Source organism: Tubulanus polymorphus, chromosome 11 (genome assembly GCF_964204645.1).
Source record: "Tubulanus polymorphus chromosome 11, tnTubPoly1.2, whole genome shotgun sequence".
Classification (NCBI taxonomy): domain Eukaryota; kingdom Metazoa; phylum Nemertea; class Palaeonemertea; order Tubulaniformes; family Tubulanidae; genus Tubulanus; species Tubulanus polymorphus.
This window is the reverse complement of record NC_134035.1, coordinates 1,339,814-1,365,109: the sequence shown is the minus strand read 5'-3', so window position 1 is coordinate 1,365,109 and position 25,296 is coordinate 1,339,814. Positions and strand designations below refer to the sequence as shown.

The 25,296-nt window shown below is 39.0% G+C and overlaps 2 protein-coding genes across 3 annotated transcripts; both read left to right on the top strand.

The window, feature by feature from the left end:
- Nucleotides 1-90: 90 nt before the first annotated feature.
- Nucleotides 91-17,136, top strand: LOC141912880 (N-acetylglucosamine-1-phosphotransferase subunits alpha/beta-like). The gene is made up of 26 exons (XM_074804301.1): nt 91-296; nt 736-821; nt 1,563-1,682; nt 2,226-2,440; nt 2,527-2,597; nt 3,534-3,665; nt 3,975-4,121; nt 4,573-4,620; nt 4,697-4,828; nt 5,259-5,429; nt 5,863-6,070; nt 6,519-6,574; nt 7,188-7,511; nt 7,785-7,930; nt 8,126-8,253; nt 8,332-8,936; nt 9,303-9,505; nt 10,031-10,183; nt 10,270-10,336; nt 10,863-10,979; nt 11,396-11,481; nt 11,617-11,715; nt 11,801-11,855; nt 12,365-12,477; nt 12,881-12,971; nt 13,360-17,136. The coding sequence occupies exons 1-26, from the start codon at nt 171-173 to the stop codon at nt 13,453-13,455; spliced, it is 3,795 nt and encodes a 1,264-aa protein (XP_074660402.1). The 5' UTR covers nt 91-170; the 3' UTR covers nt 13,456-17,136.
- Nucleotides 17,137-21,910: 4,774 nt separating this feature from the next.
- LOC141912935 (serine protease 1-like) lies at nt 21,911-24,730 on the top strand. Of its 2 annotated transcripts, none has more exons than XM_074804369.1 (7): nt 21,911-21,987; nt 22,702-22,912; nt 23,008-23,071; nt 23,180-23,297; nt 23,377-23,538; nt 24,084-24,211; nt 24,540-24,730. In XM_074804369.1, exons 1-7 carry the CDS (start codon nt 21,936-21,938, stop codon nt 24,699-24,701), a joined length of 897 nt encoding a protein of 298 aa, XP_074660470.1. In that variant the 5' UTR covers nt 21,911-21,935; the 3' UTR covers nt 24,702-24,730. The 2 variants fall into 2 exon arrangements, with proteins under 2 accessions (XP_074660470.1, XP_074660469.1); XM_074804368.1 differs by having other exon boundaries at nt 24,084-24,220.
- The last annotated feature ends 566 nt before the right edge of the window (nt 24,731-25,296 follow it).

Here is a 25,296-nt window from a genome sequence, read left to right as displayed (position 1 = left end):
CTCTAAAGCTAGTAAACTGCGCGCCGGATCGTCCAGCGCGGCCCGACGATTCGCTGGGATTCGAACCCAACATTGGAGGCGAATCCAACATGGCAGCGCCCATGACGTTTACGTGGAGTCGTCGGCTTTTTGCATTTTTCTAACCAAAATTCGGAAAATTGGACGCAATTATGTATTCGACATTGTGCAAACTTTTGCAGAGACAAACCTACGATGTATTATCTCATCGTTATGGTATATTTGTGGTGATTGTCGGTTTATTCATTCTTCTTATCTCGGCATTTCAATTCGGAGAGGTAAATGTCAACATAAATTCAATTAATTATATTTCGATATTGACTTGAGATTTACGGGTTCGCTGTCGCTCAGCAGAGGGTTCATGATAACAGGGGTTGATTTAGTGGTAGAGAATGTCAATGGCAGAACCAGGCAGAATTGAAGAGAGAAACATGGACTTTATTGAATTTTATTTGAGGCGTCCTTCCCCTCTTGTCTGCTGGAAATACAGATGTGCACTTGTTAATTCCATTCTGAATGATTCAGGTTTATTAAAGGTGGCAAAATATCTCACTTCAAAACAAGCAGTACTACAATTACAGAAGCAGCCTGTACAAATCTGATAAGACTGTCAGGTGGCTTGTAGGCCTGCCACGTCGACAATACTATAAAATCTGCCTGTTTACATATAGTGTTTAAGTAATTGTATATATATATATATGTATATATATTTTGTAGATGACGATTGAATGGAGTCGTGATAAATACGCAGCTGTATTTAATTCATTCAGTGATAACATTCTCGGAAAATCATTCCAGAAAAGGTATAATTAATATTTAACGCATTTAAAACTCCTTACGCGGCGTTGTTACAATTATTATATATTAGAAGATTGTAAAAATTGAAAACTGTGGTTCTTTGTATTGTCGTGAATTGTATCATGAATCCAAGTGTAGTTAATTGAATTTCGATACTGCTCCAGATGTTACCATGTTACATGTATCGTTGTATGGCACAAAGCAAGTCTGTCATATGATCAGATTTGTATTGGTTTGCTCAAAGGATGTGAACTTAGGCCTTATATTAGTAAACATATGTACAGTTCTGATTTCTGAATCTGAAGCTTTTTTCATTGATCAGTTCTAGATTTAAGCCTAAGCCTTTAGGACCTATTGACCAGTGCAGTCTGAACTTAAACCTCTAAAAAAAATTGAGCTTTCAGCATAGGCCTAAAATAAACATGTTGATAATTCACCTATATGATAGCTGAGTTCAGATTTACGCGGCAAGTCACGAAGATCGTTTCAAAAAAATTCATGCCTAGGCCACTTCGAACTAGATGCCAAATTTATTTTGTTCCTTAGTCCTGAAAAGCTCCAGGATGAACTCATTAACTAGTAGACCTAGTAAATTGTAAGACTGTTTTGGATTTTGTCTAATCTCAACCCTTATGGCTTTATACATAGGCCTAAAATGAATATGGGTAATTCATTTATTTGATATCGGTGTCGGAAGCTGGCTATGAAATAATTAACTAAAAGACGTATCTTGGTTTTTGTTTCAGACTATGTCTTCCGGTTCCTATAGATATAGTATACACGTGGGTAAACGGTACGGATCCGCGATTGTTGGCCGAATTACGAAAACTTCAACACGACCTCGAACGCGAGGTGAATGAAACTACGTGCGTATAATAAAACAGAGTCCGCCCAAATAGTAATTGGTCTGGATTTTATTCAACGTACCGATGAAGTTCCGATCATAGCTTCGAACAATGTTTGTTGCCTAGTGCAGAATCAGGGTTTCCCCACGGGTTCTTAAATTCCTTAAATAACCTAAAATTCAGGCAATCAAAATTGAAGGGGTAAAAAACCCTAATATGCTGGAGATAATAAAAATCCAAAAAAATATTCCACCCCAGTGTGTTGAAAAACGACATACCTCTATGATGCGTCTACACCATAGTGCGGTGTATCACTACTAGTTACTAATATTTCACTGTTTGATAAAAACTAAATACTAATAACATCAATACACCGTAATTTGGTGTACTAGCAAAGTCCCTCACTGATTTATTATAAATCAGTGCAAAAGCAGTGTATTACATCATCATGCGTGTACCGGTAGACGCACTGAAAGAGTTAGATAATTGTTTTTTTCTCCAGATTGGGGTTTTGCTTTCACAAACAGTTATTCATCAGGTTACAATCTCTTTATCTGTATGTAGGACTCAAACGCCGAAGAGCGAAGAAGATCGATGTAAATTCACTCAATGCGTTCCCGCTAAGATGATCGTACTTCACCCGAATCTCGACTCCGGCGTCGACGCCAAGAAACTGGCAACGTTTCACGGACTGTTTCACGGATCGACGAGTGTTTTCGCCGCGAATCGCGAAGACGTCGGCAACAATTCAGTCGTCTCTTTCAAAAATTTCGATGACGGTCGGTAGCAGTTGTTTTAGAATTCGTCTGATTTTGACTCGATCATATTTCACTGGTTTTTATGATGCTGCGTTTTAATTTTGTAGTGAATGAATTATTGAAACTCAGTTCAATTATACTGAATGGAAAAAATCACACAATCAAACGCGCATTTTTAGTAAGTACTGCTTCAGGGGGCATCAGGTGTTGTAATTCCTGTGAGGGGGAATGTGTGGAAGGGTCTCATGATAGCATTCAGTCTCTGTGAGGGGGGAATGTGTGGAAGGGTCTCATGATAGCATTCAGTCTCTGTGAGGGGGGAATGTGTGGAAGGGTCTCATGATAGCATTCAGTCTCTGTGAGGGGGGAATGTGTGGAAGGGTCTCATGATAGCATTCAGTCTCTGTGAGGGGGGAATGTGTGGAAGGGTCTCATGATAGCATTCAGTCTCTGTGAGGGGGGAATGTGTGGAAGGGTCTCATGATAGCATTCAGTCTCTGTGAGGGGGGAATGTGTGGAAGGGTCTCATGATAGCATTCAGTCTCTGTGAGGGGGGAATGTGTGGAAGGGTCTCATGATAGCATTCAGTCTCTGTGAGGGGGGAATGTGTGGAAGGGTCTCATGATAGCATTCAGTCTCTCTGAGGAGGGAATGTGAGGCAGAGTCTCATGATGTCATCAGGTTCGAATCCCTGTGAGGGAGGAACGTGGCGTAGTCTCAATATTGCCATCAGGTTAAAATTCCTGTTTGGGAGTAATGTGATTCATCAGTCTCATGATAGCATTTAATCTTAGTATTTTCAAAATTTTAGACAAAGGCTCCTATGCCTTGGATTATAGAATTACTGAGTCCCTGTTTATTAAAGCTCTATAAAGTCCTGACTAAACCAATCCTTAATGTATTCAAATATTGTTATTCAAGCGCTTGTTGGTAATAACCCTTAATCTATATAAATCTGTAGTTCTATCTATTTGATTGGTATGTGACCTGATGAGGGGAAAATGATCCCGAAAATATTTGTGTCAATAAACTGTTGACATTTAGATTTATAACTGGTGATGTTATGAATTTTCAGTGAACCGAACTCTCAACCATGTAATTTATTTTTCTGTAGACTAGTGATTGGACGGTTCGTCATAGTTTCCTGCTGCACGATATAATCATGATGTCCGACCTTCAAAATAAATACAACACTGAACAACTACGCGAAAAACTACCGAAAAAATATAAAGACAGCATTACTGAGGTATACACATGAAGATTTGTGAATTGGTCATTTATTGCAATGTCTATTTCAACTTTGCTAGAGAGGACATCGTGTGGCCTAGTTATTTGAGTGTTTAACAATATGTTTCCTTTGTTTGGAGATATATTGTTAATCTTGAATTATTTGATTTAACAGCGTCTCGATGCTACCTCATTCGATGAAGGCCTTTTGGCAATACTTCAAGTTGATATCGTCATAAGGGCTATAGTTGAGATAGATATAAGTGTATGTGAATGAACTGTTTCAGTTGGAGATTTCTAAAACATTAAGATATTCATTATTTGACAGGTTGAAATGGTTGTAGAGAAAGGAGTTTCGTTACTTTATATCGCGAAGAAAACCGATCTGAACACAATTTTAGACGATCGCAACTTCACGATTGACGGAAAACAACCGACTATGAACGCGGCTAATTTGGTGTGGGAACTACAGACGGTAAGCAATAAAGAACTGGGCGAGATATTTCCCAAATCATAGGTAAGGTGTGTTTTGAGTTGAAATAGTTCAACTCTAAACCAATGACAAACCTGACTATGACCACTATTTGAGAGTAGTTTCCACTCGTTTAGAGCTTAATTACTTCAAAAAATGTCAAAATACACTAAAAATTAGAATAATTTCTAGTTCATTTTCAATTTAACTACTTTTATTGAGGTCATATTTGTGAAAACTACTACAATTTAAGATATCGGGTAGTCACACTGTCAGGTCTGCAATAACTTCGTGGATCCTTGTCCTAATTTGTTTCTACAGTCGACCCCCACTTAACTTAATTCAGATCAGTTTTAACCATATTTTGATCAAATCAAAAAATGAACTGAATTAAGCGTATTGTTACTGTAGTATTATTACTGTATTAAATAATTGTATTTGAATATTTGTTTAGAATGCTGTTTCCGATGATATCGCGTCGCATCGTTTTGAAGACAATGAAGTGAGTAATGATTTCGATGAAGCGTCATTCTTGATATAACAATACGGTATGACGTGTTGTATCTGTTTGTTTACAGGAATTGCGATATTCGCTGCGATCCGTGGAGAAATTCGCGCCGTGGGTTCGACATATTTACATCGTTACGAACGGTCAGATACCGTACTGGTTAGACTTGGAGAATCCACGAATCAGTTTGATTACGCATGAGGTAGGCAGCTTCCTTCAAGGGTGTATATATTTTAAGGGGTAAGATGCCTCACCTTAGTCTTCATACTAGTTTTGTTTATCTATTTTAGCTTTAATAGGGTGGCCACTTGAAGGAAATGTCAGGGAGATTTCTTTTCTTAAAAAAGTCTGGGAATTTCATAAAAAAAAGCTAAAAATCAGAGAAAAGTCAGGGAAATTTGTTGAGATCGCTAGATGGTGCTTGAAATCAAACAGTTACTGTCTATAGTTTACATATTTGACACAGTTGATTGATTGGATTCTTAGCAGATCAAGTCTGACTTAGTCAGGGAAAACAACATGCGTGTCAGGGAGTCAGGGGGAAAAGGCATGTCACATGAAAGCGGCAGCACCCTGTGAAAACTGAAGCTACTATGCTGCTTACACTTTGCGTTGATATTATTTTATTTCAGGAGATATTCACCAATCGTAGTCATTTACCGACGTTCAGTTCACCGGCGATCGAGAGTCATATTCATCGGATTCCCGGATTATCCGATAAATTCATCTACATGAACGACGACGTGTTGTTCGGTAAGGAAGTGTGGCCTGATGATTTCTATACGCAAGCTCGCGGACAAAAGGTATGAGTACCGAGGTTTCAGGGTTCTTACGGATTCTTACGGGGGATTTATTCTGCTAAAGATCACGGAAAAGTCTTAGGGAAATTTTTTTGTGTCTTGTTCTTGAGGTTGCAGGGTTCTTACAGATTCTTACGGGAGAATTCTGACTGATCTGTTATAAATCAGGGAAAATCTCGGGGAACTTCTGTGTCTTTGTGTCTTGGAGATATTTTGTGTCTTGTTCTTCCTCTTGATGATTTGCACGAAGAACCTCTTGACAACAAACAGTTACCGCTGAGAATATCTTCAGTCTATTTATGGGTGTTTGAGGTCACTAGGAGTCATTCATTAAAAACTTTTTCCAAGATTTCATAGAATTGATAAAATACTCATCGAGGTCTACATTACCTTTTTACATTGTATGGATGACTAATGAAACAATGTGTATTTGTAGGTATACCTGACGTGGCCGGTTCCGAATTGTCACGACGGATGTCCGGCGAACTGGATCCGCGACGGATACTGCGACAAGTCGTGTAACACGTCGGACTGCGATTGGGACGGCGGAGATTGCCTCGGTAACAAGCCGGGTACCGGACTCATCGGTCAACACATCGGCGCGGGCGGTTTCGGGCAGAACTGGGCCCACGCGGCTCAAAAAAGTGAGTTGATGCCGGTCACAGCTATCTACGTTATCTCAGTGTGAACTAACTGCTTATTCAGCTACATGTATTTATACTTAACTGTTTATTTGACTGGTAGACTGATATCAAGTATTTCAGTATTTCAAACCTAATGAGCGAAACCCACAGATGTTGATATAACAGTTTATCCAGACAGTTTCGAAGTTTTGACTAAACTTCATTACAGAAACGAATATGACAGTTTAACTTCCAAACTATCAGAATAAACTGTTTATATCATCAACTGCAGGTTTTGCTGATTATCAACTGTTTATTGCCTTAATCAAAAATATTTTGACAATGTCAATATCAATAAGGTCAATAGAAAAGGAATATCATCTTGTCAGCACACTTCAAAAATGCTGAACAATTTTGCTCTGATTATCTGCACTCTCTATCTCTCCGTTTATATTTGCTATATTCGTAGTGTATTGTACATCTGGATGTGCTAATAACTGGTTGGCTGATAAATATTGCGATCAGGTACGTATATTCTATTCAACCAACTATTCCTGCGCGCAAATTTATCTGCCTTTCACGAATTCTACATCTACCAGGGTCTGATTTAAGCACTTGTCCGATTGCCCGGGACAAGTATATTCTCATCAGGGCAAGTAGGTTGTCATTATCACTTGTCCCCCCCCAGCTAGTGCAATTTTATGTCACAAAGCTTTTTTCCCACTCGGACTGCCTGTGTAGGGCAAGTAGCTTTTGGAGGGTGCAAGCAAAATTTCAAATATGCTTGCACCCCCCCCCCCCACCCCGGGCAAGTGGCTTTCATTCCTTAGATCGGACCCTGTCTAAGGATCACTACTTCACTACTATTGGCATATTTCAAAAAGTCTGCTAGTGTGTATCTCTTCTGTCATCTATAAAAAGCACTATTCATATTACAGACCATCCTTCTTTACTAAGAAACATAAGATTGAATAGCAAGTGTTTCTTCGCCAGTTTCGATTGGTCTCTACCAATTCTAGAATTCTCTTCTACACTCTACCTAGCAATAGTGTAATCTGTTAACCTGATAGAAATGTTCGCTATTCATATTTCGGAGAATCTACCTTTTCACGAAAATGTTACCTATGATATTTTTCAGGCTTGTAACGTTAGATCGTGCGGATTCGACGCCGGTGATTGCGGCACTTCGAACTTCGACCAGTTATATCGCGCGAACGTCTCGACGAACCCAACCACGCTGATATTCCCGCCGGGTGAAATGGTCGCTGTGATCGACCTGTCGTCGCTGTTCGGAACGAACGGAACGATTAATGTCGGCAAGTATAACGAATCGGAGATGATTCGTTCGGCGACGCTGACTCAAAAACATAAAACATTCCACGTTCTGCTTCACGAGAACTACACCGACGTAAAACTACCGTTTGAATTCAACGGTAAAAATGAGCAGGGAAAAGATTTAGTTGTAAGTATCTGAGACACTTACGGTCACTTTAGTATCTGAATGTGATGAGGTGCTTTTACAGGGCTGCATCCAGGGACTTGTGAGACTTGTGCAAGTCCATCAAATTTATTAAGTGCCCTTTTCATTCTGTCAAGTGCCCTTTCGGTATCTACCAAGTTCTTCAGAATTTGCCCCTCAATCCACTCCAGCTTTCCATTCTTCTTTAGCCATTGAGGATTCCAGTTAGTTTGGATCTGCCAGGTTAGCTTGTAGTGTTTCCGTACTATTTTCTAGGTGAAACTGACGATCAATGCCAATACTAAGGTGAAGCCTGCGACTGCTGCACCGGTTACTAAGAAACCCACAATTAAGATTGCTGTGAAATTACCTGTGAACACATCGGAGGAGTTTAAATTTACGGACATTCCAATATCTAATAGGTAGGATTACCATCAATTCAACATACTACGACTTGGTTCCACATACTCTCCTGGTTCCACATACTTTCCTGGATCCACAGTTCCACATAATACTCTCCTGGATCCACAGTTCGACAGACTCTCTCTATTAGATTGCAGAAATAAGTTTATTTTCCTGACAACTGTGGAAATACTGCAGTCTATTTTTATTTGTAGAAAAGCTCAGCCACGTTCCAGGAAAGCAGTTTTGGATATAGTACCAGTTCCAGCTGATCTAGACTCGTACCAGCTACCTCCGACTGTTCAACAGAAATTCAACGATCTTCGCGATGATCTCAAAAATGGTACATGATCAAAATTTTTTTCGTTTTTGGATATTGAAATTATGAAAGATTAGGTTATATTCATGCGCTCTTTTTCAGATGTATTGACAAAACAAGGCTATCAAAAGAAGGCTAACGAACTTTGGACGTTGTTTGTGAGCGATTTGAAAAAGGTCGGCAAGCAACCTGAGCTAAAACCAGCGACATCTAAGAATTCGACGACACTGGTGAAAAATTCATCGTCGAAAGAAGGGAATCTACGCGATTCCGTCGCGGTCAACGACGATAAATTCAGGCAGTATTTTAAAGACGTCGAGCGAAATAAGATTAAAATTCTCGAGCAAGAAAACGAAGTTAAAGATGAGGTGTTGCGGGATAATGCCGATGATGAAAAGTTAGTTGAAAGTAAGAAGGCGCCTCAGCAAGAAGATGTTGGTAAACTTCGAAAAGGAAATGAGGTCGTTGAGGCGGCAGATGGTTTACAGAATCGAACGAAAGATGGTCCTGTTGATTTACCCAATATGAAAGTAGAAAAATTAGATTCGAGCGAAACGCAGAAAATCGACGAACACGTTGATAAAGCTGTACCGCGGTCTTCGAATGCAAGCAGCGTGGGAAAAGCGTCGATGCGGAAATTGAACAGTTTTGATGAGAGTGGATTTCTACCGTGGGAGAGACGACATGTATTCGATCAGCTACAACAGGTAAATCAGTTATATTAATTTAAAGGATCTGGTTGAACGAGGCGTGGATCCGGGCTGTATTAGCCGTGTTGCTCAATACTAGAGTCTAGAATTTCAAGGAAATCAGGGAAATATCAGGGAATGTTCTTTTCTTTAAAAAAATCAGGGAAATATCAGGGAATTTTGTAAAAAGCTAAAAATCAGGGAAAAGTCAGGTTAATTTGTTGAGGACAGTTTAAAAAATCAACAGTTTCCGTCTGTTTTACATGTTTTACTGTGTTAATTGATCGGATTCTTGGTAGATCCAGTCATATCAGGGAAAATAACGCGCATTTCAGGGAATAGGGAAGTCAAATAAAAGTTGCTTTCTATTTTTGCTTTCCGCAGAAAAAAGAGTTGTTTGAAAACCGGCGAGCTGCGTATGAGATGAAAAGAGTAGGAGGCAGACGTAGGTTACTGGATACGTACGCCGATTCACTGCGACACGTCAACAAAGTCTACAACAAAGCGTTCGGTTATACGAATCGTAAAGTTCCCGCCCACATGCCGCATATGATTGACAGACACGTGATGACAGCGTTACAGAAACAGTTAGTATTCAATTCTCATCTTTATTTGTTGAACATATGAGGCGTTAAATGAATATGTTCTCTAGTCAGAGTGTTTGGTATGCCTAATTCTTATTGACAATTGGTCTAAAGGAAAGTTGAAATTTCTTAAGAATTGTTGCTTTTCTAGTTGGATTTCCATGAATCTTAGTGATTGGAGCAGAGATTCCACCCCTAATGAAAATATGGCTGCCAGGACAGCCATCTAGAATTTCTTGTTAGCACGATACGGCCTGCAATTCTTGATGTATTTCTTTTCTATGAAACTAAGGTGTTACTGAGAGTTGAGCTATTCTGAACTTGCACCAACAATTTTTAAGTCAGTGAACAATTAAGTAAACTCTCTGTTTATTAAGTATGCAATATGTTGGTTACTTTCAATTTCTTGCCCCTCCATTCTAGTTGGTATTGAGTTCAAGTTTCATGACAATTGCATTTAGTTGAAATGGAAAGCAAATCTTCAAATTCAGTTTATAGATGATTGTTTGATGATGTTTGTATTTCCAGATTTGCAGCAGATTGGGCGGAGACGTCGTCGCATCGAGTTCGCACGTCGCGTGACATGCAATATTCGTTCGCTTATTTCTACTTTCTAATGAGTCAACCGAAAAATCTGACGGTCAATAAGATTTTCCGCGACATGGATACAGACCATTCCGGGTAAATAAACGCCGCATTCTTGTTTAAACTACTGCGACTCTGGAAGTCAAATTTCAGTATCTTAAAAACCATATTTTATCACGCAGAGTTTTGTCCGATCGAGAATTGCGAACATTAGCAACAAAATTATACGAACTGCCCCTTGATTCGACGGTAAGTTCAAAATACTTGGTACATGTATGCTATAATTCCTTAATGTATCAACCTAGGGCCATTTGCTCAAAAACTGATTAAAGATAACTGGCCCCCAGGATCCAGTTCCAAGTTGATCAAGTTCCAGGATCAAGTTGTGAGTTAACTCATCGAAAATGAACTACCAGTAATTTAAACTCAAGAGTTAACTCTTAACTAACTCTTAACTCACAAACTGGACTGTGGAATTGGACTTGGATTGGTTTTAACTACAGTAGCCCTCCTTACTCCGTTATTTGCCAACATGGTTAATCTCACTCATGTTTGGGGGAATTTAACTTCCGAAAACCTACGTATTTCATTGATTCTTAATGCGCTATCCAGTTTATAGCTCAACTCAGTAAAATATCTACCGTCGCCAAGCCATCGAGTAAGGGAAGTTAACTGCAGTTATACAGATAGTTAACTACATCATCCCAGTAGTATATGAAATTATTTTTTCATCTGTTCAAGTAAAACCCGATGTTTGTTTATTTGTATTTATTAGAAGTTAACGTCGATGGAGTCGATAATAAAAACGTGTTCTCAGTCGCAGTTGAATCAGACCGGACGTTCGAACTATGTGCCGTCTGAATATAGAGAGGAATATTACGACAAAAACCTGGTGAATATGAATTCGATCTATGAATCAGTGATTAATGGCATTCATGCTTTAGTAAATCCTTGTCTTTTACAGTTTCTACTCTCTTGAAAAGCTCAACTGATACCAAAAATATCAAAATACACTAAAAATCAGAATGATTTCTAGTTCATTTTCAGTTAAACTACTATTTTTGATGTCAGATTACCTTTATTTTTGGCAAAAACTACTACGATCAACGATTTTAGGTCTGAGTTTGTGTCTTAGGATGGTTGACCCTAGTCGGCATCCTACCACACAGTTACTGCTACCGGTAGTCTGTTTCTGGGACAGCTACTGCCAGTCTGCATCTTAAGACAACTTAAGGACCTCCTAATCTGCATCCTGGGATAAGCACTCCATGATAATTTGTTGTATTTTGTACCGGTATCTGTTTTTAGCCTCAAGTGACCTTATCTATCGTGCTTTACTGCGAACCATTGATTGATTTAATGAGTAAGAGTTTCCTCACTGAAAATCAATATCAGTAAGTGTTTGTAAAGTGTGGCAACGCGGTTTACGCCTATATTTTCCCTATTCACATTTTCGTCTATACCTACTCGACCCAGAACTGTGAAACCGGGTCCCCTTTCGTAGCGTTACATATGCTTTTGAATTTCAGATATGAGATTTTAGATGATTCCGAGAACGCATTTAAAATGATTCATTCGAACGTATCGAAGGTCATAACTCAGTTGGACGACATTCGTAAAAATCCGAAGTATGATCGTACGCTTTTACACATATTTCCTCATTTAAAGCTATCGTTTTGAAATGAAAAAAAATTCCATTTTTCAATTTTGCAGAAAGTTTATATGTTTAAATGACAATATTAAACATGGTACGGAAGGTGCTCAGACGGTAAGTGAGTTGAACGAGAATAGAATCAAGGCTCTGTTCCGCAGTAGTCTCTATAGGCCCACTGCATACAATAACAGCAAGTACGCCATGACAAATATGCCAGTGTAGAATTCAATCTAGGGTGGCCACTTACCTAAGGCGTACAGGGCATCATCTAGGGGCTATTATCGGGATTCCACCCTCGTTGTTAGATATCAAAATTACAGAAATCAAATTTACAGGTTATAAAGATCTTTGTCATGACAAAAGGGGAGCCTGAATGGGAAAGTAGAGGTCCGGACCCCAGACCATTCTCTAAATTAATCCCTGACTTAAACCGAGCACTACAATTGCGCAAATATAAATACTTTCTATTCAAGTTTCTCGTTTTAGCTGAATTTATTGTGGGATTTCTGACATATATTCATCGTACACGGATATTGTGTTATTTTCCCCTCTCACTACAATTGAGTATTACACATTTTGATTTAAGATTTAGCACTCGTTACGAATTCAAATTTCTATTTCAGGTGAAAGCAGTTTTACACGATTTTTACGAGTCGTTGTTTCCGGTTCGGTCGCAATTCGAAATCGGTTCGTCTTATCGCAATCGATTTCTACACATGGATGAACTGCAACAATGGTAAGATTGCAATACGATGAAACAATGAATGTGAAATCCGACAATTGTTGAAAGACTGAAAAGTTAATTTAAAAATTCTAGAAATATTTCTGGTGAAGAAGGGTGGTAGCAACTGTTTTAACTTATGACCCGATGAAGCTACTATGCACTAGTAGGAATTCATAATTCTGATATAATCAGTTGACCTACGAGTTCTACCTGTTTACACGGCACCTCCACATTCGGAAGATTAGTTGTAAATCTATTCGTCAATTCATGATTTATTCGTATGTGAAGAAGTTTTTCCCCGCGGTTTGGATGTTTTGAAGGCCAGTTTTAAGGCTAAAGAAAAATGATACCTTGTTTCTCCGCAGCGGCCTTGTTCTCGATGTGAATTGGAATAAATATTCTCATTATATTTCAGGAAACGCGATCGCAAGTGGCTTCGTAATTTGATGTATGTCGCCGTCGCCTTTCTCATCCTAGTCTCAATTTTAACGTTCTGCAATAATCAGGTAAGCATTAAACAGCGCGCAGCGCGTTGTCAAGTTGTTTCAATAGTTGTTTCTGTTGAAACTCAACAAATGTCGAATAAACAATTTGATCCATGTAATTCAAGAAACTATTTATTCATTTGGGGAGATGAATAGATTAAACACTTCATCAAACGACTCCCTGATCCAATAATTCTAATATCAATTAACCAAAGCAAATGAGGAAATTATTCCGGAAAAATAATTAGGAGAAAGCAGCAGAAAACTCTAATAAAAGTGGCCATCATCCTGTGTAAGAAAATTAACAAGATATTTCCCATCAATCGTGGCATTTCTATATCATTCTTGACTTTGGCTTCGGAAACGAAATGTTGTGAAACGTTTCTAGAGTTTTTCCTTCATATTTCAGGTGGTCGCTTTGAAGCGTAAAATTTGGCGAAGTCGTCCGAATAATAGTGTTAACACGACGACGCAACGAACTCGCGGGAAACCATTGATCGTTTGATGATCGGACGGGATTATGTAAATTGTTTTCAATTGTTAGAATTTATTCGTTGAAATGCTCAGTATTTACACCGTACAGTGATTTATAGTTCGTTCGTATTGTGGCCCAGTGCTTAAGAACAAAAGTCGGGTACGGATCCACGGGCAGACTTTGACAGGAGCACAAACAGACGAAAAAGGCATATATACTGAAAAGGGGAAGTTAAGTATCCACGCAGCCAAAACAAGTGTTTGAAAAGTTTGCGTGCAATTTTTATGCACTTACGGGACATTCAAGAAAATGTGAGCTTAATCTTGTCGACTGCTGTCTTATTCGTTGTGGGTGGAAAATAGCCCTGAAAAATATTGCAATTGTATTTTGAAAAGGGCACAAGGTAAATTGCATCAGGTGTGCATGCTCCTTATGCTCTTGTCTCGATCCGCCCCAGTAAGTAACTCGTAAAATTTAGTTTGTATCACGATGATTCGACTCGGTTGAAGTGGTTAAAAGTCTCGATTCGGAATGAAGATGATTGGATTTCAAACTCAAAGTTGAACCTCTTACTGGTACGAGGGAATTCTAAACTCTTATCGGGTTCACAGTTCTAATATCGAGAATCTCCAGTCGTTTTTGATCCTTAATTTTGCGCGTGTTATTTCATCCATGAAAAGCAGACTAAATACAAAACATTCGTTTTAGATTTGTGATGGTGACATTCCATGTATATGTTTGTAAATAATTGATAATTTAATTACAAAACCGATTATTTATTTTGTAAGATGTAATCGTCAACTTCTCACGCATTTCATGTTAAGACCAATGAGAGAATTTTGTATATAAATGGATAGACTTCACAAAATCCAGTTCCACAGATCTGAAGATTGATGTTTGACTGTACAGTTAACATTTCGGAACTCAGATCTGTGGAACTGGTTTCAAGAATTCTGATATAAATAGGCAATGCTGCCTACCTACCTCTAGATGTTGATTGTAACCAGGTGAAGGGATAACGCTTTGTTATTTTGAACTATACCTTATAGAGAAGTGTCACAGCTCACAAGGCCGTTTCAGTTCTCAGCCGAGGTCATATTCAAACAAAGTTTATTTTTGCTGCGATGTTTAGTGATGTACAATAGACTATTTATAATATAGAGTAGACTGCGCTTACCTCAAGAGTAGATTGCCTCGTCGCTGGCCCTGTAGACAGAATGTTCATTGTCCCCATCACTCTGTGGGAGGGAGACTTAACCATCCATCCGGCGTTTCTTGTGTACAAGATACAGGCTGCGAACCAGTGGATGGAATCTTTCAGAAATTTATGACAAGTTGTCAGATCATGTAGCGAAGAACCCCATTGATTTTGGATCTTTCACCTTTCAAGATGGCTGACTGGCGGCCATTTGTGTTCTTTTGAATAGCTATTCTTGTGTACAAGATACAGGCTGAACCAGTAGATGGAATCTTTTAGAATTTTATGACACAATGTCGGATCATGTAGGATCATTGATTTTGGAGGTTCCACCTTTACCTATTTTGGAGTTGAGTCTACTCTCTATTAACTGTTTGTGATTTGTTGAACGAATGGAAGTGTTTTAGAATGAATGGAATAATTTTTTTAAACAATTTGAATAGAGTCTACCTATATTGAACATTGTGTCAATGTTTTAAATCGTTCGGAGAAAGAGTGAAATATTTTGCTATTTGTGATGATTTTTTGGCGTGTTGCAAAATACGTTAGATACTAAATCACTGTTTGTAAAATATCGGATGATGATGATATTTTAACGTGCGTTATGTCAACCACTTACAGCCCTGTAAAAAGCGGAGCTGCAAGGCTTTTTGTAGCAATTTGTGATAGAGTAGATTCCGGTTAAGTACATCCTCCACCAGCAGGGATTCCAACTACAGTTTGTTTTTCCACTATCTCGACAGTACATAGTCGACCATCATACGCATGAACGACTTTATTCAGTTAATATGGACATTTCACAACTACTCATGCTTGGATTGTCGAGATTGGTCTCATAGGACTAAAGTAACAGAAATTATTTTATGTGAATTGCTATGCTCTAGGACAGCTAATGCATGTTACAGTAATTGATATTTTGATTTGTTGAAGTGCCAACTACTTGTGATGTTAGTTGTCGAATAAACACTATAATCCGTGTAAACTGTAGATAAATGAAGAAATCCCACACTTCGAATTTGAAATTATACTTGTGATGTGTTGAGTGGCTTCCTCAGCAAAGCGAACCATATAAAAAAAAAGTAACCAATCTGTCCGTGTAGACTCTTGATGCCCGTGGGTTTGTAAAAGGCACACCAAAATCAAAACTCTGACCAAATCTACCGATGAGACAATCCATATTTTAAGATTTAAAACAGCATGATGGCCATGTAGTTGATGTGTTAAGTGCGAAATCCTGACGAGGGAGGATGTACAAGTTTGATCGTTTGATCGTTCATGTAATTCATTTAAAAAAACAGCTAAACCGTTCTAACTGAGTCCAAGCAGTCTGCTGTACAATGTTTGAGCCTGGGAAACAAAGGTATTCGATTTTAAGGATTTCAAATAGCATCCAGAGATTAAGCGAACAAATTATTTTTCTTTCAACCGTAAGTTATGTATAAAGAACTGAAGTGATAATTCTAGTCAACATGATTTATACGTAGATTCTAGCTGTATGAAATCAGCGCGATGAGTTTGCTGTGATTTAGATTCTCAATAATGTTCTACGTAGCCGTACGTTATTACTTTATTGGTGCTCGATTGAAACTTGAGTTTATACGCGTTGAAAAGAATTATCTGGAAAAAAATGTTCGCATTTTCAAATTATTTTTGACCGACGAAATTTACGAGATCTCTTAATTTTTGACGATGGATTTTTTTTCTGATTATTGATGAACAAACATTCCACATTGAATATAAGTTGTTATATTACGGATGCCGTGTTAGTATTAGGAAGAATTACTACTGGTATTCTTGGTAATAGGTAGATGATAGAGCGCTTCCTAACGTACGTTTTTAGTTTTTGTAAGCTTGCGTCTTCCTCTGGTAATGACCATCGTCATTAAAACAGAATTCCATCACACGACCAAAAATGGTGGCTCTCTGCTGCTAGTAGCGGAATCTGATTAGATATGGGGCAAAGATATTCTGCCAGAAAAATTAGAACTGCTCTCTTCTACTGATTGTGGGTCCGCTGTGATGAAATATCAATTGCACCGTCCCAGTCGCTGAAGCCGGCTCTAGATTATACTTGAACAAGTGACGCCCATTTATAGATACAGTGTTCACTAAACTAAGGATCTCTGATAACTAAACACCAAACTAGGGTAAGAAAGCGTCCATGCTGTACCGGAATATTAGATTTGAGTCATTAATAGGTGCTGTGTCATAAACCAGAGTCACTTTAACAGTGTCGCTAGTGGTGCTATCTTGTTTAACGGTCAATTAATTGAGTATATAGAACTCAGTTACCCTAATCGATTGTAACACCTCTAATGGACAAGTTATAGGCAATGTAAAACATAGAATGAAATATGAACTGAGTTCTTAAAGGTTTCATTTGATTTGCTGAATGAAAAAGTTAAAGGCAAATCGATTTTTTGTGTGAATGTTTCGCATATTAATGCGTTTTGTTACGCTTGAAATAACGGAATATTTTTTGTTCTAATTACGGGAACCTGTGGCAAATTATTTTTACGAATGATTGATAAATTCTAAATAAACTATTGTGAAAAGAGATTAATTGCAGTTTCGATTTTCTTATGAATGTAGTTTCTGAGGAGTTTTTTGATCTATGGTCGTCTGCTGAGCTTGTGGGTCAAACGCTACACCGGGAGCCGGTCGCGATAGTGTAGAATGAATGACCCCAGTCAAAAACCTATCCGAGGTGAACTAGCGATACGGATTTAAAGATGCAAAAAACATTATAATATATTATTTCAACGACAATTATATCTACATTTTGATATCTAAAAACACGGAATTTGTCGACGCAGGTGGCAGTTCTAGATTGCTTTAGATTGTAGATGCCTCGGCGTCATCAGTCGCCACAATAGTGAAATCGTATCTGCGTCCCAATTTTCATTTGATACATATTCAGTTCTCTAAGTAGTTAAAGTCATCATTTGGAAAAGTCGCTGACAAAATGATCAGCCTAACAACGACGACTTAACCGGGTCTGACTGTGTGTCACACAGCATCCTCCACGGCAGGGATCCGAACCTGATGGCATCTAGATTGCCACGGTGTGTGCCGTGGCAGAGTGTAGCGATGCCATCAGGTTCGAATCCCTGCCGTGGGAGGATGGTCAGACAGTGGACCAATTTCAGCTCTAAAAACGTCTTTACTCAATATGTACATTCTGGATGAAATAGATCACGTGGTTTGATTATCTTCAGTTGTTGATAACGCAGTCGTATTGTAACTCGACGTATTTGTAAGTGTTCTGGCACGGGTCGGCCAAGCCGGGAATGCTTGGCTTACACGATCTTTTACCCTGACATCTGAAAACACAAAATTTGGAAAAGCGTATTTGCATTTCGAATCAAGTCCCGGCGACAATGCTACTGTGGCACTCGACGATCCACCAGGTGCGCTAGTAGTAGTCGCACTTCAGTATCCTCTACCGCTCTAACCAGCATTCCATTGTTGAGTAGTAAATTTGTAACTCGTTTAAGCTGATGTTACTCGGAGGCTGGTATAAAGTACCCGCAATAAAAGAAAAAATGAAATGTTTTAAACATTTGAGAAATCTATATAATTTTTTTTTCTACATTATCATTCGTCTTAAACTGAAAACCATTTTCGAGGAATGAAAGTTAAAAGATGAGGTAAAGAGATCTATAGTTGATTGATAAGTTGATAAAGCAATTTGTTTAAAATTCGGAGTTCTCCATAAATTTTCAGAATTTTTCAATGTTCTAAAATGTGTCGGTATTTTTATTTCCCAACGATGGCAAAATACCGCGCATGACTGAGGTGGTAGATCCATCACCCCTGAAATGCACCTTACCAATCTGATGCGTAGTAGCATATTTATAGAGCAAACTTCATGCCAATTATGTGCTTCGATTTAAACAAAAAATTCTGTAAACTCGACCGCCGATCACACAACTATCATATCTACATTTCGATTTCCGATTTCAAAATCAAACCCCCTGTTTCACTCCCGGCAGGGTGTGGTGGGTCTATAGGGGACGCTCATTAAAAAAAAAATCAAACGAAATTTACCAACCAAATGAATAACAAGGAGAATCCCTATTTTAAGATTAAAAACGCATCTGATTGGCTAGATATTTAGTCCACCCAAGCAATCTTAGGCGACACAGTAGACCAGTGTAGGGTTTGCGGCCAGGGTTTTTGTTGGCGTGAGCTTCAGCAGGCGACAATCAAACCCTGGCAAGCGAGGATGCTGAAGAGAAAAACTATATACATTCTCATACGTGACTTACTCGTTCAGAGTGTTAATAAGCTGCCTCGGTTGAGCAGAGCAACTAGTCGTTCGTATCAACTCACTGGGACACGTCTCGTCATTCATTCGACCGTAGAAATAGTTTCCTATTTTCAACGTTCGGTTTCCTGAACAAGTCAACGTCGTCAGTCCACGCCGTAAATCATTTTCGCAAATCACCACCGATAGACCTGGAAAAAATCAGAGAAAAGATTTCTACCTTTTATATTCGAGCAATATTGCCCATGGGCCATAATGCTTGCTATATAAGGCAATTTTGGCAGCGATTGCGGGATGCACTTTTGTTGCAAGGACCTATAAAGAAGTGGTCCCTGCAAATCAAAATCGATGCTTTTAAATGGTATATTTGACGAATTCATTGATTACATACAAGATAAGTTACAAAGAAAAATGCGTACACACGCCAGGGGCTCAAAGAATAATAAGGATTTTATTTAACTATTTATTTAACTACTGATTTGTATTTCTATGGATACGGGAGACTGACAAATATATTCAGTTTCGAGGCATCATTTATCATAATATTATCGTCTACGTTGATGACGATATTTTTTTAAAACCTGAAACGTGTCCCAATAACCGCCGTCGTGGTTGTAGGTCTAATGGTTTCATTGCCTGTGATAGTTGTAACCAAGGAAGCACATAGAATCGGTCGTAAACAGAGAGTGCTTCGAATCGCAACGGAAGTAAACGAAACAAATCAATACATTCGCGCTCTGTAACGGATTTGAAGTGTTTTCCACTTTTTGCCGAGGTTGATCGGAACCGCAACAATTAAGATTTTAAACTCTTAAACGAGAAAGCAGGTACTTTGGGTCTCCTGATTTGATCAAGAGCTTTCAATCTGTACTGTTAGTGCATTGTAGCTTCATCGGGTACATGAAAAACGATACCTATTTACCTAATGAAGCTTTCGTTCACTAAGCAACGAAAGCTCGCGATTTCCTATAGAATTAGTGAAGTACCTGAAACCCATTGTTTAACACCTCCCCCCTAGGTCCATACTACTCATCTAGAACTCCTCTTTGTCTGGCAACGAGAACTTAACTTTGGAAATTGAACGGTTTTCAATACGTTTCTACGCTCTTAATCTGAATAAAGTGATTTCAGGATTAAGATGAATAAGAAGAAAGATTTGTAGTTTGTTTCGCACTGGTTTATAAGCCGTTAATGAATCAGGCGTTGAATGAATGCGAGTTCTAGGATGAAAAACATCACCAATAGTCCAGGTTTTACGTGATAAAAACGATTTGAATCTAACACGTGTTGCGACTGTGTTGCTTGTAACTGAATAGAGGCAAGGAGATAAATAAATAAAGAAGTTTCGTTTCGTTTAACATGAAAAAAGGAATCGTCTCTGTGTTGTGGGCTAGGAATTTACCTGGACTAATCAGTTTCAGTTCTTTCAATATTTATATCGTAATAAAGCATGAAATCTAATCAGTTCATCGTTTTATCGCGCGAGTGGTTTTAATGATAAATCCGATTAACTATAATGATATACAATTAAACTTTGAATGAAATTGACAAGTATTCAACAGACGAATGGAAATAGAAAATTTTCATAGACATCTTATGATTATCACATTGACATAGGTCTGTATAGAATAAAGTTTACAAAGTGTTTTGTAATGATTTAATGTAAATACGTTCAACGACAGGTTTGCTTTGCAATGATCGAATGACAAGAATTTCTGGTTTAATTTTCTGAAATAAAGCACTCTTCGTTTACAGTTCGTAAGGTGACCGCTGTGTAGTGTTCAGTCATTAACATTTCATCCTCGAGCAGACCGATCCAGGTCTACCAACCTTACCCTCCGAAGAATTTCAATTAGGTTTTAATGAATAGTTAATTTTTGAAAAACTACGGTGACACACTTTCTGAGACACCTTGCGTATAAACATGTATGACTTACTTGTCCAGATACTGTGAGATCCTGAATAAGAATTGGACGAAGATTGATATAAAATACACGTAGATCCATCGTGATAGAATCCACGGCAGTCGAATTTATGGCTGCACTCAGCGGCGCACTGTAGCTCGTAACTAGTCGAAGATCGAGACATTTCCTTCAAATACATCTGAGGTTCGATTCCGGTGAGAATAAACTGCGGATGCTGCTCGGATAAATGGACGAAAGTGGATATGATGATCAGGTTATGGATAAAACGATGTAGGGAATTTGATTGAAACATTTCTTTCGACGGAACACGCGGATCGGGGACTGTTAGGCAGTCCACCGCAGCACGCACGCATTCACAGGCCGCTAATGGATTGGTAAATAATAACTCGCATCCTTGTAAGCGTTACGTTATTTACCGCGTTACATCATCGATCTAGAGTCAAATTACAAGATTTGTTCGATATAAAGTTGTTAGTAACTGATGTTGCGTATATAGAAATATAAAACATCGCGGGTGGATCTATAGGTGAATTAGAAAGTGGTGGTCGAGAGATAACGAAAAAGCGTTTCTCTGAATAAACATTCGTGTCAGAGGCCACTAGCGGGACCGACCTCTAGTATGAGATACTTCGAGAGCAAATCTTTCGTAAAAACAACTTGTCTTTTTCAGGCCGAACTATTAGTTGAGACCATTAAGTTGCCTTCATCAGCGCCCACTGAAAACAACTTTTAGGTCCAGAAAAAACCCAGCCACCATTATTCATACCGGCATTAACAAATCATTTTCATGGTTTCAGAGTTTGTTAATTTACTTTCAAACCCTTTAAGCCTCATGCTCTTTCATTTAGAAAAAAAAAACAATGATATACTCCCAGATTTTCCCAGAAATATTCCTAAATATTTCTAGCGTTAATTCTTACATCTGTATATGATTAGATTGTGGGAAATGTATCATCACGAATCCGCCGTCATTTGCAGATGAAAAAAATACACGCATAGAACATTGTCCCCACACGCTATCAAAGAATTATCATCATGTATTATGATTTATTCATTCGAACTGATAAATATCACCCGATATCTCGATCGTTTCTCATTTTTCAGTGTGTAGTAAGCGATGTGCGTCATTTTTACGGGTTTATTTGCATTTTGCTGCATTCTTGCCGCTCGTAAGTATCTGTGCTTTAATAAGGAGGCAATATGAGTCTTCGCCATTAAACTGTGTATGGGCCATTTTACAGACAACCAGAGTCCAGGGCCTGTTCCATAGTCAAGACTTGAGTCAAAAAGTGGTCTTAAATCTTAAGACTGGTCTTACACTGTTAGATTAGCTGTAGAATTAAGATGGTCTTAGACTGGTCTTAAGTCTAAGCCATGACTATAGAACCGGCCCCTTAGAGCTAGAATTCTGCGTTAGACCTAACTCTCAGGACCCAGTTCCACAGTTGTGAGTTAGAGACTCTGAGTTTAAGTTAGTTCATTTTCAATGAGTTAACTCAGGGTCAAATCTTAACTCAGTACTGTCGAACTGGGTCCTGAGAGTTAGATCATTCATTCGAAACTGCCGCAGAGACTGCACTGCCTTAGTTACGGGTTGAAAAAGTGCCCTGTAAAATTACTGCGCCATTGCATTTTCGAAAGGACACTGGTAAACTGCGACAGGAGCTAGTGGTGACCTACTTGACTTAAGATTCGAAATCCCAACCCAGAACTGTTTGAACTGGGTCCAGTGGTTACCTTTGACCCTGATGAATAATCCAGTTATTTTCTAAAGGTTCATAAACCGACACCTGTGTATTTTGAATTCACGCTTGTCGGTTTTTAAATGGCCGATTTATCTCGGCTTCTATGACGCATCTGATTTTTTCCTCGTATTTTCAAAGCCGTCGCTAGTGCGGTTGATGATGGCGACTGGCGAATTATCGGCGGCAATGAAATCGCTAGCGAGGGAATTTATCCGTGGCTCGTGTCAATACGGGGTAAATTTACGACCACGTCAGTGATCGGAATTCCTCTGGTGCAGAGAATCTGGACTTGCGGCGCGTCGGTCATCATTGACCGATGGGTTTTAACCGCGGCTCATTGTTTCGACAAGTAAGTAACTATAAACTCCATCTGCACTCGGTGTAAAGAATATCGGCTCCGCTCTCAAATCTTTCGGACGAAATTGTTTTATTTTTTTTTTTCAGCGATAAATACGATATAAAGAATCCTAAAGGCTGGACAGTGAGGCTGGCCTCCACGAAGCTAAGCGTAAGGAATGAATGAAATAAAAGAAATAAAGATGATTGAATATTAAAATGAACTGCAGTTTGTCAATACAACCCGAATGTGACGGATGGTTTAATCTTTTGTATTTAGGCTGGCGTTATCGGTACAATCAAAGGTTGGCTCGGTAAAGTTTTCAAGAAGGACAAGTGGGTCAACTGGGACATGGACGTCGAAAAGATTATCATACATCCTCAGTACAATAGAAGAAGTATGTCCGCAAAAGAGCGCTCGCGAAATTCGCCATTTTGAAATGTATGGCGTGTCCAATAGCGTTTTCTTCATTGCAGGAAGTTGGGAGAACGACATAGCTCTGATGAAGTTAAAGAGATCGGTGCCAGTCGGACCAGAATTCGCCAATATTGCTCGTATCACATTACCAGACTCGTCACCATCATTTCCAGCGCCAGGACAGTCCTGTTTGATGACTGGATGGGGCTGCACAGCGGCCGGTGAGTATTCCACCCATCATATTTACACGTTGAATTCGACGTTGGGAAAATGTAGGGATAGTTTGCACTAGTCAGTAACCTGTCTGTGTTTTTTCTTTTCTTTTCACGATCGGATATTTTCACAAACCACGTTGGTATAAGCCCATCCGATTATAAAAAGCTTACCACCAACGATTAGGTAACTAACTAAGTTTGCACGCGAACTTTAAACACGCGTTGTCATGGTTTGGTATGTCTGGAACCGTTCGTCTCACTATAGCAAATAGATAGTAACCACTGAGAACCGTGACGCCACTATTAAAACGCCATTTTCGGGGTTTTATTTGACCATTAAAGAATGTTAACCTCGGGTGGATCTGTAGGTAAATTAGAAGGTGGGATTGAGAGAGAAAATAAAAAGCATTTCGGGCATCATTTACGCGTTCAGCTGACGTGCCCACCCTTGGTATGAGATGGCACTAACAGGGCTACGAGAACTATTAACACGACGATTCTTAATTTCTGGTGAAACATAACGACGCTCGATTTATGTTATATATGTGTAGGTAAATCCGTGACTTCCAAGGCGATGGAGGTTCGTCTGCCGATCCTATCCGATAGCGCGTGTTACAGAATGTGGCACGTGGATACTGATAAACGACTATGCGCCGGTCAATACAACATGAATGTGGGAGTATGTCCGGTTTGTATGCGACCTCAATCGATTGTTTGTTCCTCGTAGCTTCCCTTTCTTTTTCTTCTACTATTTTCTTGTTAAACTTATTCCTTTCAACCTTCTTGTGTTCGTTGTCGCGGCTTTTCACATCTCACCTCTAGATCTTTACTAGATTATCAATCAGTTTCTACCAGTACGGAATCGTCCTGGGGACGTTCAAAAATCTTAAAAAATGTCTTCGTGCTTCTATCGAAGTCTGCACCTGGACTGTCAACCGATATAAATTGTAGATTCTATTGATTTTCGCAACTCGGAAGAATATATCTTCGCTTGAAATGGATTTCAGGGTGACAGCGGTGGACCCCTAGCGTGTCTGCGCGGTAGTCAATGGGTACAGGTCGGTATTGCGTCGTTCACTATAGCTAACGACCCTGGTTCGCGACCGGGCGCCTTCACACGCGTTTCGCACTACGTTAACTGGATCAAGTCGACGATGTCTTCGAATTAGATTGTTACTAAATTATCGAGTGAAATAAATCTACGGTATTTAAAATGTGTTACTTGATTTATTCAGTGATTCTGTTTATGAATCTAACCGGGCGTTTCACTTGTTTTCAATGAGTTTCAAACATGAAAAAACCAACTCTGTCGATTTGTTATTGAGTGTATGCGGAATCTCCACGATATCTAATCACAGTTCATATTGTTTTATCACGCGATTGGTTTCATCCTTTAAACCACATAATCATTGGGCGTGGTATCGAAAATAAACTACGTATGCACCTATCGACGTATTTTACACATTTCATAGAAACACTTTGTGGCCTACAGTTCGTAAGATGGTCGGGACATACATCTGCATCAATTCTGGTTCTGCTATTCTACTTCCAAAATGTGCATTTTCCATCAATTTACAACTAAGATGATTGTGTAACTTTTTGTTCTGCTTCTTTCCCAGCCTAGTCATTTTTGACCCAATTTCATCGTGGACAAACGTCCTGGCAACATGTCGGGTACCCTCGAAATTGAATCAGCACGGTCCCCAGTTCAACACGTCCAGTGATAACCCTGATACCCACACGCGCTAGTGCCTGGACGAGCAC